The sequence below is a fragment of the Erpetoichthys calabaricus genome, chromosome 14, assembly GCF_900747795.2.
Source record: "Erpetoichthys calabaricus chromosome 14, fErpCal1.3, whole genome shotgun sequence".
NCBI classification, from domain to species: domain Eukaryota; kingdom Metazoa; phylum Chordata; class Cladistia; order Polypteriformes; family Polypteridae; genus Erpetoichthys; species Erpetoichthys calabaricus.
The window spans coordinates 87,146,779-87,162,117 of NC_041407.2; the positions used below are offsets into that span (position 1 = coordinate 87,146,779).

The following is a 15,339-nucleotide window of genomic DNA, read 5'->3' on the forward strand; positions in this document are numbered from 1 at the left end:
GAAGCATGTAACAGAAATTAAAAGACCCATTGTCCTCAGAAATCTGCGAACCAGCAAAAAATCCACGATATATATTTAAATATGCTTACATATAAAATCCGCGATAGAGTGAAGCCGCGAAAGGCGAAGCACGATATAGCGAGGGATCACTGTATTCTATTAAGGTCCACATAATGAAGAGTCTAAGAGGGAAGATAGGGTCACCCTATGACCCTACCATGACAAAACACATTCCAAACCATAATAATACAAATGTAGCAAATTATAATCCTTAATAATTATGTTATTGTAGTTAAGAACTCTCAGCTCTGTATGTGCTCCCTGAAAAGTTAAATTTGGATTCTCTGTAGTTTATTTCAGTAAGGTGCATACAAAAGTTATATAATTTGTATCTCCGCTCTAACATCTATGAATACAAAACCCCAAGACGTTACCCTTACGATACAATAACTTTGGATCCCAGCCACGGCTGCAGACCAAAAAGCTAACCATTCTCTAAATTTAATCGATCACCAAGTTGTTAAACACACAATGGTGACAAAAACAGTATATCTAGCCAACAAGAGAGGTGTATTCTTTTAGTGTACTTCAGCTATACCATGCAACAACCTTCATTTAAACAAATCTAATTATATGACACTTTAATTACTACACAAGCAGAAATACAGTGGTGTGAAAAACTATTTGCCCCCTTCCTGATTTCTTTTTCTTTTGCATGTTTGTTACACAAAATGTTTCTGATCATCAAACACATTTAACCATTAGTCAAATATAACACAAGTAAACACAAAATGCAGTTTTTAAATGATGGTTTTTAATATTTAGGGAGAAAAAAAATCCAAACCTACATGGCCCTGTGTGAAAAAGTAATTGCCCCCTTGTTAAAAAATAACCTAACTGTGGTGTATCACACCTGAGTTCAATTTCCGTAGCCACCCCCAGGCCTGATTACTGCCACACCTGTTTCAATCAAGAAATCACTTAAATAGGAGCTGCCTGACACAGAGAAGTAGACCAAAAGCACCTCAAAAACTAGACATCATGCCAAGATCCAAAGAAATTCAGGAACAAATGAGAACAGAAGTAATTGAGATCTATCAGTCTGGTAAAGGTTATAAAGCCATTTCTAAAGCTTTGGGACTCCAGCAAACCACAGTGAGAGCCATTATCCACAAATGGCAAAAACATGGAACAGTGGTGAACCTTCCCAGGAGTGGCCGGCCGACCAAAATTACCCCAAGAGCGCAGAGACGACTCATCCGAGAGGTCACAAAAGACCCCAGGACAACGTCTAAAGAACTGCAGGCCTCACTTGCCTCAATTAAGGTCAGTGTTCACGACTCCACCATAAGAAAGAGACTGGGCAAAAACGGCCTGCATGGCAGATTTCCAAGACGCAAACCACTATTAAGCAAAAAGAACATTAGGGCTCGTCTCAATTTTGCTAAGAAACATCTCAATGATTGCCAAGACTTTTGGGAAAATACCTTGTGGACTGATGAGTCAAAAGTTGAACTTTTTGGAAGGCAAATGTCCCGTTACATCTGGCGTAAAAGGAACACAGCATTTCAGAAAAAGAACATCATACCAACAGTAAAATATGGTGGTGGTAGTGTGATGGTCTGGGGTTGTTTTGCTGCTTCAGGACCTGGAAGGCTTGCTGTGATAGATGGAACCATGAATTCTACTGTCTACCAAAAAAATCCTGAAGGAGAATGTCCGGCCATCTGTTCGTCAACTCAAGCTGAAGCGATCTTGGGTGCTGCAACAGGACAATGACCCAAAACACACCAGCAAATCCACCTCTGAATGGCTGAAGAAAAACAAAATGAAGACTTTGGAGTGGCCTAGTCAAAGTCCTGACCTGAATCCAATTGAGATGCTATGGCATGACCTTAAAAAGGCAGTTCATGCTAGAAAACCCTCAAATAAAGCTGAATTACAACAATTTTGCAAAGATGAGTGGGCCAAAATTCCTCCAGAGCACTGTAATAGACTCATTGCAAGTTATCGCAAATGCTTGATTGCAGTTATTGCTGCTAAGGGTGGCCCCAACCAGTTATTAGGTTCAGGGGGGCAATTACTTTTTCACACAGGGCCATGTAGGTTTGGATTTTTTTTTCTCCCTAAATAATAAAAACCACCATTTACAAACTGCATTTTGTGTTTACTTGTGTTATATTTGACTAATGGTTAAATGTGTTTGATGATCAGAAACATTTTGTGTGACAAACATGCAAAAGAATAAGAAATCAGGAAGGGGGCAAATAGTTTTTCACACCACTGTATGTGTGCAAAAAGACTAGTAGACTTCAGAGAATGGGATTAAATTCAATTTTCCAGGTAAAATCTGGAAAGAGAGGAATGGGAGAATGGATGTGTAAGACGGCATCAGGAGAATTTTAAAACAAGAGTTGAATAAATCAGGCTGTAGGTTACAAAGTTATAAAAATAGTTTTCTTTATAAATGCTAAATAGTTACATAAAATCTTTTGATTCCAGCTTTAGCTGCAGGGAAAGACCACTACAATTCATTTTGTTCTTATTTGAATGCCTTCAATGTATTGAGAACAATCACTTCACTTAAAAAAAGAAAGAAAAAAAACTGGATGTAATGGAAGCATAAATTTGCATAAGTGCCAAGCTGCATTACAAACCAGCCTCTTTAGTCATGCCTATGTGATAACTTGATAGAATTAGAAGTAGGATTCAGTTCTAGGATGGTGCTGCCATAATTTCAGAAAGAACTCTACACATATACACAAAGGTCAAAAATAAATTGAACTTGGCATGCCACACAGAAAAGACACGAACTGTGACAGTCTGCATGGTCAAACAATTATAGCAGACATGTCAAGACTTCTTTACTACATATCAGATAGAATATCTGCCACAAATAACATCACTTAGGAAGTCACTGTCATAGTGTGCTGTCCTATTATGCAGATGCACACAGGAGGAAAAGAAACAAAAGAACTACAATGTCCTGTGCTCTAGCCAGTCCATCTAATCAATAAATATCAGGCAAAGCAGAAGACACCTGGTCGTCTGCAGTCTTCTTACTCTCCTCGTCTTGAACATATCTATTCCTGAAAATTAAAGAATTTCTGAAGTTTGCAAGTTCAACTTCCATGAGGTGAAGGGTGTGTGGAGGAAAATAAGCCACAATATTTTCATTTAACAAAAAAGGTCTTTAATTGCATTAATGCTTATCTAGAAGTTACAAACTGGAGTTCTGAATAACAGTTAAAGCGGTCTCCAGTTTTTATACAGCTTGGAATCCCAAACCCCCAACACACACCCACTTTTGCCATTCCATCAATCAATGTCAACCTGCTTACTTCATACCAACAGGAGTTAAGTCCTGTCTGGTGACCCTTAGTTAGCAAACATTTATCAGTTTAATTGCTTACAGAGATCATTAATTGTCTTATCAGTAGCTGTCTGACCCTTGTAACACCAAAATACTCCTTATCTATAGAGATACAGATTTGGTTACAACTTCAAGAAAATAACCCATTTAATATATGCGTAAACCAGCTCAATACTTAAATTTAAACAACAACATATATTTTCCTAGTGATAGATTTAAAGTTAAAAGAGCAGAATACAGACCCTGAATAACCATATACAATTTGAGTATATATTCTCTCACAAGTGCTACAAGTATATGAAGAATGGTCTTAAGGGGCTGTTCTAATCAAGGTGGTATTATAAATGTATTAAAAATTGTAGCTGTAAATTGGTGTCTTTTTATTATTTCGCATACAACCCTTCGTACATATCATTCATGTTACCTTTACAGAAAAATGCAATTAATACTTCTTAATTTAAAGAAGGCACAGAGGTTGACACCACTACCTCACAGCCCTGGGAATCTGTCTGTATCGACGTTGCATGTTTTCCAAGTTTCTGTAGGAGTTGTTGCACCAGGTACAACAAACTTTCCTCCCATATCTGAAAAACTATTGAATCTAAATTAGTTCTGTATAAGTTAGCATGGATGTACTCTGCAATATGTGGAATGGAGCCATAAGGTTTGATTTTCAATAATAAAATGTATACAGTTTCAGTATATGGGTAAACTGATATATCTGGCACATAATCATTTAACATATGAAAATGACAAGCATTCTTGACATATATTGAATATTACATATATATATATATATATATATATATATATATATATATATATATATATATTGCATATTACAAATGACAGATGACTATTCCCTCCACCAAGCACATCTGATTTGCTGAAAGCAAAGATGTCCTGAAATCTACCTCTGCACTGTCAAATGGTTACCTGAACACATATCAGGCAAGTTTGAATTTATTGGATTTAAAATGTATAATTAGACACAACCTGAATGGTGATAGAAACTCCAAATCCTTTAACTTTCCTTCAAGCACAAAATATAACTCAAGATGCTGTGAATGAATGATGCTGTAAATCCTTCTATGAGAATCTGATTATAAATACAGCACACAGTCAATGGCGCAATATGGCGATGAGTCCCTCCACAAAAGCAAGTGAATGGTGAACATAAAGGTATATTTTATATCTCTCTCAAAAGCTGAAAAGCTACAAATTCTGTAACCAAAGATAATTTTGATTTGTACCACACACAAATATATCTGACAAATACACCTTTTTGGCTCTTTAATAATTAAACAGAGAATGTTATGCAAATTTCCAAATTAACATGCATAGAACACATTATAAAAAACACCACTGGATATTTGGACTCTGATATAAAATACATCAATCCAAAGATTGTCCATTGCCCATCCAAGTAAGACCATCCATCTCTACATCAATTTGAAAAGAAGATATTGCCATTTACTGTATTAAAACTGAAAATGTCCAAAACTGAAGGGCAACAGTGAAATCTTCACAAGTCTAAAGTGTCATGTACAGACAGAGAAACTGGTCAGTAGGATGACTGCATTAACAAGCTGGATCTTTTTCTTTATTTCTTTAACTGGCTGGCATTCTGCGACACTGTTTCGCTTTGCGACACACACATACACTTGCACGCACAAATTCTCACTTTCACAGACAGTGTACCCACCTCCGCAGTGGGCATCTCTCCCAATCTGCCTTGGCTTGACTCCAGGCTGTGCCAGTTTCATTCTATTCAGTGCTCAACTGTTCCCTTGCCAGCCAACGCCATGCCAAAAAGAGGAGGGGGAAGGTAGAAGAAAAGAGGAAAAAAAAATAGTAAAAATAGTTCCTTTCAAAATCTTAAAAGCAAATTTAGAGCATCTTCTTCCAAGAACAAATCCAAAAAGGTTTCCAATAGAATGCCTCATTTCGTTTTTGTTTTTTTCTTCAGAAACTCACAATTCGTGCAGCACTACCAGAGGCGGCAATGCCGCCAACCTCCCCCCTCGGGAATGCCCCTTTATGTACTCTAGGACTACCTCCAACACAAGCTGGTACCAGTCAAATCCGGAAAGGTAAACAAAACACCAAATCCAACAAGGCAAACTGAAGTACATTTGTTTACTGCCTACATATTAGCACAAAGCTCTTGCCATTTATGTCTGCCTGGCACTGGACAGAAATGGAGACTTGCTTCTTTATATGTTATCAGCCCTGCTGAGCTGCATAGCATCATGGGACAGGAGACAGTTTGAAAAGGGGAGGGGGGACAAAAAAAATTGATTGTTTAAACGGAATATGGTTACATACACTTGAAACAAGCATGCACACACTTGCCAAAGTTCATTAAAAGCACCCAGTCTAATCAAAAAAGAAAAAACAATTAACAATCACCATCTAAAACTACATGAAATTATGCATAATTCATATATATATGTACATACACATATATACAAATTTTTTACAAAACCTGAGGCTTAACGGCTTAATCTAAATGATTAAACAATAATCCTGCACGTCAACAAGCAAAGAAAATTACTATTAATGCTTCTACATCAGTTCCCTGTTTAATGTATGTATTATGCAGATATCTACATTTACGTTAAGTATTTTCGAGAAAGTAAGAGGTGTGTTGTAACCTCTTTATGACATTTTACTTTGTTTTCTACTCTGTCTTTTATTTCTGACCTCACTTTTTCCTGCTTTTTTTTCAATGACACCTGGTCCGTGGTGATTATTTTCCCTTTTTCGAGTATTAACTTCCATTTGTTTGTGCTACTGCGATCTTTACTTTCTTTTTTTTATACTTTGTAATTGTCCTACTTTCATATTCTTTAACTTTCCCCACATTTGTATCATGCATACATTTTTTTTTTTGGAGCCTTTCGAATTCCACTGCTTTCATAATCTGCTCTGCATGTGTATAGCGCCAACGTTTGTGAACGTGTTTATGAAGTTCTACTTTGTCTTTTAATTCTGAGCCTGATTGGACGTTCTTTTTTCCAATTCCACTTGTTACGGGCTGATAATTACTTGCCTTATTTTCTCAATTTGCACCTAGATTATTTTTTATTTTTTGCTCTTTTTTCTCTCCAACGCTTTTGAGTCTCTTTTCTCCGTGCTGCTTTCTTCTTTGCTTATTCGTCGACGTTTCATTTATAACGTATTGTCCTTATACGCTTTATATGTGCTGAGATCCGGGATCTGTGTGTGTTCAAATCCTTCACAAGACTGAATGTTTTGCTGCTCCATTGTCTTATTTGATATTGATTGTAAGTAGGGCGAGTCTTGCAAGAATCTCATGTTCTACGTCATCTCGAGACGGTCCTGGGTCAATCTCTTGGCACAATGTCTAATGTTTAAGGTCCTCGCGGGTCTTTTAACTATCTTCCATGATCTTAACGTGAAGATCACGTCTCGACGCCAATACTGTTTCTCTCCAGGATTTTTTTTATAATAGAGAGATATATTGATCACATATTCTGCTCTTTCAAAAAAATTTGGAAGTACCACCAGCAGCATAAAGATATTTTAAACGAAAACAACACTTTTGGTGGAATATTAATACTTCCATATAACAAGTCATGTGCATAATAGTTAGTATGTGTTAACAATTAAAAATAAGCTTAATTTGAAGGTTGTGTGTTTTAAAATTGATAACGTGAATTAAAATGTTTGTATAATTGTATGTGTATATATATATTGTGACAGATAGGGGGCGCTGTCGTCCCCTTGAACCCTCAGACAATACGTTGAGACACCAGGTAAAAGTCCAAAGATTAATTTATTATAACAAAAAATGTGCACAAAGCACCCTTCACTCCACAATACTTAATATATCAATAATCACAAATACACTAATCAATCCTCCACTCCCAGCAGCTCAGTCACCCTTCCTCCCAACTCCCAAAAAATTAAAATGTAGAGATGTCAGGTAATTGAAAGGAACTACTCTGGGCATCTCTCTCCTAGGTTTCATTGTGCTAATGTGCTCACCTCGGTTGTGTATTAACGGCAGGAGGAAAAGTAAAAGGGATACCGTTTTGCCGATGTGCTTGTCTCGCTTGTGTAAGAGTTTCTCTCTTTTCTCAGTGGTTTTACTTTGGCAACAGAGTCGCTTTCTTCTTCCGACTTGTTAACCTGGGGCCACTTTGCCAGCTCTCTGAGCTTCATTCTGTAGTAGCCTCACACTTCCAGGCTGGACATACAGACACACACACTTCCATGCATAGACGTTTAGTTTTCTGTTTCCTCAGAGATGGAGCCCTTACCCCGACTCCACCTCTCACTTCCGGGCCGGACAGACACACACACTTCCACATGTAGATGTTTATATATAAGATATTATGTTGCAATGCTATGAAACAAGACAAAGTGAAGAGTTGGGGCACCTCTGCAGTAAACTGCCATTTAATTAAAGGAAAAGCAAAAGAAATAGCAAGAACAAAATTCAAGGGGTTGAATGGCCTTAGCCATTTGACACAACGTTTCAGGCATGTATATTGCACAAGATACGAGCTCCATCTCCTGTGCTTTCTGGTCCAAGAATGAACAGCCTCTCTCAGTGGTTGGTTGATTTACATATTGTTGGTTCCAAAAAAGGCGCAACGTCTGGGGAAACAAGGGAAGTGACCTCAGTTGGCTTCCAAGCATTCTTCAGAACTGCAGAGGAAAGGTGAGAAGGCATTAGCAATTGTGCCCCTCTTGGGGCAGAGTAGCACCTTTTATGCTACTGGAGCCCAAAAACAGATGCAGCGCACAGTTAGAATTGCTGTGCTACAGCCAGGACTGCCAGCAGGAGAAACGGACTGAATGTAAGCAGCAGGTGATCCATCTAATTGAATCCACTTGTCCCCCTCCAATGTCAAAAATTTTAATCATACTTTGAAATCAGTAGCATTTCACAATCAGGAATTGCACAAACATCAATACAATATCTATCCCTTCTCTATGGATCATTGCAAGGTCCAAATTCCATTCTCTTAAAAAAAGTTATTTGTCTTTACGAACACTTGATCCACAGCAAGGAACCCGCGAGGACATGCATTTCTGAGGCTCATTCACAGGTGACAATTGTGCATGCATTGCTCAATTCTTTTCAAATCACAGAACAGGAGCACCAACTAATAAATGATCTGCAAATGACAGCACACTGCAAGACACCGATTGCATTAAAATAAAGTTGGACAGTGCACCTTACTCAATTCTGGAAAATCGCAATATAGTATTCCTCTTTGTTACACCCCCTGAAACGCAGTCTCACAACCCCCTAGGGCTGCAGGCACCACATGTTGGGAATCCCCATTCTAGACTATCAAGTCCTCTTCTTCCTCTTTCAGCTGCTCCCTTTAGGGGTCACCACAGCAGATCATCATTTCCATATCCTCATGTCCTCTGTATCTTGCTCTGTTACACCCATCACCTGCATGTCCTCTCTAACCACATTCATAAACCTTTTCTTAGGCCTTCCTCTTTTCTTCTTGCTTGGCAGCTCTATCCTTAGCATCCTTCTCCCAATATACCCAGCATCTCTCCTCTGCACATGTCCAAACCAACACAATCTCGCCTCTCTGACTTTGTCTCCCAACCGTCCAATCTGAGCTGACCCTCTAATGTACTCATCTCTAATCCTACCCATCCTCATCAGACCCAACGCAAACCTAAACATCTTTAACTCTGCCATCATTTAGTTCTAGACTATCAAGTAAATTCATCAAATGCATCTCTGGACAATCTTACATGACACTGAGAAATGCACATTTCTATTAATATATCAAGGAAGGAACAGAATTAATTTATTCAAAATATACTCTTCATCAATCTGTATATGCTGTAATTTGACTTAGTATTGCAAATCATCCATATCTTTCTAGATTAAAATTACTCAAAATATATTGAAGATTGCATTGTAACTGTGAATGATGCCATCTGGCGCCAACCATGCTAGGTTATTTTGCTTGGTATTGTCCAAACTTAAAACCATTTTAGGAGAAGATATTCACTTATCTACTGGAGAATGTCAGATTTACAATTACTCCTAATCTTCTAATGGCATTGTCCACAGTATTGCTGGATGGGATAGGATTATCTACTGTAGCAATTCGTGATTAAATGGTAAAATCCAAACGCACCTTCTATAACCTGAAGGGAATGTGACATCTTTTACTATCTAAAATTAGAAAGAAAAATCAAATTTTCATTGATTTTTTTTATTTTTAAATCTGACAAATTTATTAATGTTATTCTAAAATATATCTGCTGGGTCTCTACTTTTGTTTTACTTCCATTGTTTTCACTTATATGATATAATTTATATACTTATAATATATACATATAAATATTTTATTGGACCTTTTGTTTAAACGGCTCTCTAAACTAATTATCCATATTAATTATGATCTAATGATTTTTTTGTTGATCATATTTTTTATTCAATTTTGTTTGCTTTGATGTAATTAATTCACTGTATTTCAGTTTCCAGTGACCAATTCCTGAACTGGCCCTGGTTCCCTGAGACCCTGGATATGAATAAACAGGTAATAATAATAATAATACTACATTTTATTTAACTGGTGCCTTTCTTAGGTATAGAAACTTACTGAATGTATAGTATGCTATTCCTAGCTGCTTTAAATAACTGAATCTGCGGGAATGCATATTAACAATAATAATATGTGCATTATGCTATAATTTATGTCCAAAATATTACTGACCTCCAGCACATGAATGTTTGATGATTTGGTCATTTTATTTCTAAATTTAAATTTATACCTAAAAGTAAATTAAATTATAATAATTTACTAACTTAGAATTTGTCATACTCAGCTTATGACCATAAAGGTTTCTGAGAGCCACACAAATAAATCAGCAATAATGACAGCTTATGAAAAACAGTTAAAAAATAAACATACAGTGTGGATTTGGGCTGCTTTTTCAAATATATGATTGTCACTTTTTAGATACTGGAAAAACAACAATGCCTTTTAAAAGTGGACATTAGTAAAGCGCAATTGAGTCATTAATTTCAGAGACGCCAATGTCTTTCTCACCTTCATTCTTCAATTGTGAATTTCCCATTGGGATTAATAAAGTATCTATCTATCTATCTATCTATCTATCTATCTATCTATCTATCTATCTATCTATCTATCTATCTATCTATCTATCTATCTATCTATCTATCTATCTATCTATCTATCTATCTATCTATCTATCTATCTATCTATCTATCTATCTATCGACATATTCAATCTTGTTCAAACCTGCTTTTTTATTTCCAAGATAAAAATATTATCTCTTTTCTTTTTTACACTACTAGCCCACTGTCTAATATAATCAATCTAACTGGAAGAATCGTTAACGCACTTAACATTTTACAATGGAAACACCATCTCCCGTACTTCTAATAAGTTAGTGCAGCCACTCCTTGCTATATGGTTGCGAGACTCGGACGCTATCCAGTGACCTGAGACAAAGACTGGACTCCTGTGGTACTGTGTCTCTTCGGAGAATCCTTGGGTACCACTGGTTTGACTTATTGTCGAATGAGCAGTTGCTCATGGAGTCCCAAATGAGGCACATTACCTGCATTGTGAGGGAGTGTCAGTTACGGCACTATGCCCATGTGGCGTGATTCCCCAAGGGTGATCCAGCTCGCAGAATCCTCATTGTAGAGGACCTGAGTGGCTGGACCAGGCCAAGGTGATGCCCACGTAACACCTGGCTATGGCAGATAGAAGGTCATTTCCAGAGGGTGGGATTGGACCATGTGTCTGCCTGAAGGGACAGGGTTAGGGTTAGGGTTAGCACCAACCAGAATCCCGAGCTGTTTCATCATGTGGTGGGTGTGGCAAAGCACTTTACCAGTGCATGCTCCCCAAATTGACTTGACTTGACTTGGAGCTACTCAAAATTACGTAGTGTTTGGAGGGTCTTTATTAAAACCCATCCTCAACTAACACCCCATGATTTTTTTTTTTAGTTGAACAAATCAAGAATCGATCTTTATTTAAACAGCATCTATAGATAAAGGTGATGTAATTGGGGAAAAAAACCCAATGAAATTCTGACTTCTTTGCGATAATTCTTTCTATAAAAAAATGAACAAATATGCTATAAATACATCATTGGCTTTTAGAGCTCTTAGTGCCACCTTTGGCAGAAACAACCTCAAGTAGGTGTTTCCTATAACTGTCCACCATTATCTGACATCAACCAGTAGAAAGTTTTCCCACTCGTTCAAGCAGAATACTTTCTCCTGTGTGATGTTTGAGGAGTGCCTTGCATGCACAGCCCATTTCAAATCCTCCCACAGTGACTTGGCCGTTCCAGAAACCTCCATTTGATTCTTGTCAGCCATTCTATGGTGGTTTTACTGGTATTTTTAGGGTTGTTGTAATTGTACAAGGTCTACTTTCAGGTGAGGTTCAATCTTCTGACAGATTTTCTCACATTATCCACAAGCATCATGTGGTACAGTAAGAAATTCATAATGGATTCTGTTAAGGTGAGCTGCCCAGGTCCTGATGCAGCAAAGTAGCCTCAAACCATAACATTTCCACCGCCATGCTTTAAAGTTGATGTCAGGTTCTTCTAATCAAATCAGGTCTTTAGTTTGCGCCAAATACAGTACGTCTTCTGGTACTGTGGGCAAAAAACTCTTATCTTTGCCTCGTCTGTCCAGAGCACATTGTTCCAGAATTTCTGGTGTTCACTGGCAAAGTTTAGTCTTGCACTGATGTTCTTTCTGCACGTTTAATTTGTGTAGACTATTTCTAATGGTAGACTCCATTTGACATAAACAACGGCAAGCACTATCTGTAGGTCATGTGACAAAAGTCTGGGGTTCTTAGAGACTTCTTCAGATGTCTTGCGTTACACTCTCCAGCTGAACCTGCTTGGATGGCCTGGCTTATACAAGTCAGCAGTTGTTTGAAATCTTCTCCATTTGTAGATGATCTTCTGGACCTTGGAATGGTTGATCTGCCATTATTTTGAGGTCATTTTAAATCCCTTATCAGAATCTTATGCATGATTAACCTTCTTTATGAAGGCCTCAGACAGCTCTTTTGATGTAGACATGCTGATAACACACATTTCAGCAACAACAAGTAAACCAAACTAAATGCTGGAGGTTAAAATAAAATAGTTTCAGAAAAGATCCTCTCCAATGATGTTCTAATCATTTGCACCTAATCTGGTGCTCTTGATTCTAATTTTAGGTAGTTGACTTAGTGATAAATTTAGGGGTTGTCAATAAATGGACGCTTGAGGGCATTGTTTGCCCCGTGAAACCCAACAGACAGATGCAGACATAGGTTTAAAAGCACCAAGAAGTATTTTAATTTTCTTCTTTAAAGTGCCCCAAAGCACCTCCACCACAATAAACAAGTAATAACTATAATCCATATTACTAACCGAGAATGCTAAACCGGATGGACGCAGGGACATCCGGCCATGGGCCGTAGCCACAAAAAGACGTACTGCGCAGGCGCCCCAAGAAATGAGGCGCCGTGAGAGGCGGCCGCGACCACAGAAAAAAGGAGTGAGCACGGAAAAAAGGAGTCAAAGAAATGAGGCGCCGCGACCACAGAAAAAAGGAGTCAGCACAGAAAAAAGGAGTCAAACGCAGGCGACGCACACAGCGCCGCACGAAACCGATTGCACACGAAACTAGCACACAAAAAAAAAGAAGCCGCTCACGCCCACCTGCAAGCACCCACCCCCCCACAAGCACCGGATGGGACACACACAAAGAGGACGATTCAACAAGCCCCTGGCACACAAAAAAAAAGAACCCAAAACCACCCCGCCCACCCTACAAGCAAGGGACGGGACACACACAAAGAGGAGGATTCAACAAGCCCCTGGCACACAAAAAGAAAGAAGACGCTCGCGCCCCACCAATCCTCCCCCCCCCCCCCCCCCCCTCTTCAGACGCTGGAAAAGCACACAGCGCGGCACGAATCCCATTGCACACGAAACGGGACCCACACAAAGAGGAGGATTTAACAAGCTCCTAACGCACCAAAAAAAAGAAGCCGTGACCGCCACGCCAAGCCCATTAGAGACGAGACATGGCATGCGAAACGTTCACAACAGCGACGAATCAGACCCACAAACACACTAACATCAATAAGAAGTGACACCCAAAGCCCCATTTCTAAAGGAACCGTCCATATTAAACATACGTCATCTCAACACCTTCACACTATGCAGCACAGGTGGATCTCCTTACAATAAACCACTATTAACCGTTCAACTGCAGAAAAGGCTCCATATTAACAGTGAGTGCGATCCTCCTTATTACTTATCCATATTTCGCACGCTGAGGAACAAACAAGTCATGAATACACACTCACGGGTACAAAACGATTCGGCTCGGATAACGGGACCAATCACACGAACCTGCATGAAACAACAAAATACACGGCGGCGCATACAACGCGCTTCTGAAACTCCGGGAGAAAAAATGTCTCGGCTCCAAAAACGCAAAGCTCAACTAACCCCGTTACAGAGACGTGCCCAAATGGACAGACACAATGAACGTAGACGCATACAGCGCGCGTCTCAAAGTGCTGCATCGAAACAGGCACGAGTTCAAACCGAAAGACCTCGCGTCTCAGACATACAAAAACGGGAGCGAAGAGACAGCATAAATGAACGCAGACGTCTACAACGCGCATATGAACTGCCAGAAAACAAGCAAGCAAGGCTCCAAAAACAGAAAGCTCAACTGACCGACATACAAAAACAGACAAGGCTCGATACAAACAATGCATGACGTAGACTGAAACGGACTTTTCGCACAGCACAGGCAAATCGATTACACCTCCAAAATAGCGCGTCCCAAATACTGGACATGCAACAACGCGCCTCTCAAACGCCACAAGCAAAACCTGCCCGTCGCGGACATCAACGCCAGACACCTGCTAAACGCTTGCGCCACTTGGCTGACAACGCGTTCAATAATGAGTGCACTATTGAGGAAAATTCATTGGGATTAATGAATGTCATTTGCAATCATTGTCATTCACTTAACTTCCCTGAAGAAACAACTGGCAATACAAATAATGAATTTACACGTTGTTGTCAAAAGGGTCAGATTAGACTGCCTCCTTTACATTCATATCCTGAATATCTACAGAAGCTTCTAACTAACGATGTGCCTGAAAGTAAAAACTTTATGAACTACATTAGATCCTACAATAGTTCATTTGCTTTTGCATCTACCGGAGTACATATTAGGCCACCAAAAGGCAATGGCCCATACTGCTTTCGCATATGTGGACAAATATGACATCCGTCTTGCGAAACTGTTAATTATTGATGAATGTACAATGGCATCCAGTCACTTACTCAACACCATTGATAAACTTCTACAAACGTTGATGAATAATAATATTCCCTTTGGAGGAAAAGTACTTTTATTAGGAGGTGATTTTAGACAATGCTTGGCTATTGTTCCACATGCCATGCGCTCAGCTATTGTTCAGTCCACCTTAAAATACGCAGACAATTGGCATTGCTTTCAAACAATACAGTTAGTACAAAACATGCGATGTCCAGATCCAGAATATAACAATTGGCTATTACAACTGGGAAATGGTACACTCACCAATACAGATGGACTTCACCCAGATATTATTACAATTCCCCAATCCTTTATCTGCGACGACTTACTTACGGAGATATTTGGAACAGCGGTCTCATTAGACCAAATACCCCTTTTAACACAACGCACTATATTATGTCCAAAAAATATTAATGTTGATCACATTAATAACCAGGTCATTTCATTACTTCCTGGAGAGGCACGGCTCTTTCTAAGCTCTGACAAAGTTGACTCTGATGACGACAATGAACATCTGAATTTCCCCTTAGAATATTTGAACACTATTAACCCGGCCGGATTACCACAACACAATCTTAGCCTTAAAAACGGAACA

At 38.9% G+C, this 15,339-nt stretch overlaps 1 protein-coding gene across 3 annotated transcripts in view; it reads right to left on the reverse strand.

Annotated features, from left to right (window-relative positions):
- The window catches only part of si:ch1073-358c10.1 (peptide methionine sulfoxide reductase MsrA), a 162,865-nt gene that overhangs the window by 94,142 nt on the left and 53,384 nt on the right, over positions 1 to 15,339 (reverse strand). The window contains exon 1 of one of the 3 annotated variants that reach the window (XM_051918869.1): positions 5,079 to 5,566. The exons of the other annotated variants lie outside the window; for them this stretch is intronic. Coding sequence (XP_051774829.1) covers positions 5,079 to 5,139 — 61 coding nt within the window. The 5' untranslated portion in view covers positions 5,140 to 5,566. Of the gene's footprint in view, positions 1 to 5,078; positions 5,567 to 15,339 lie in introns of those variants that run through there. 3 annotated transcript variants of the gene reach the window in all.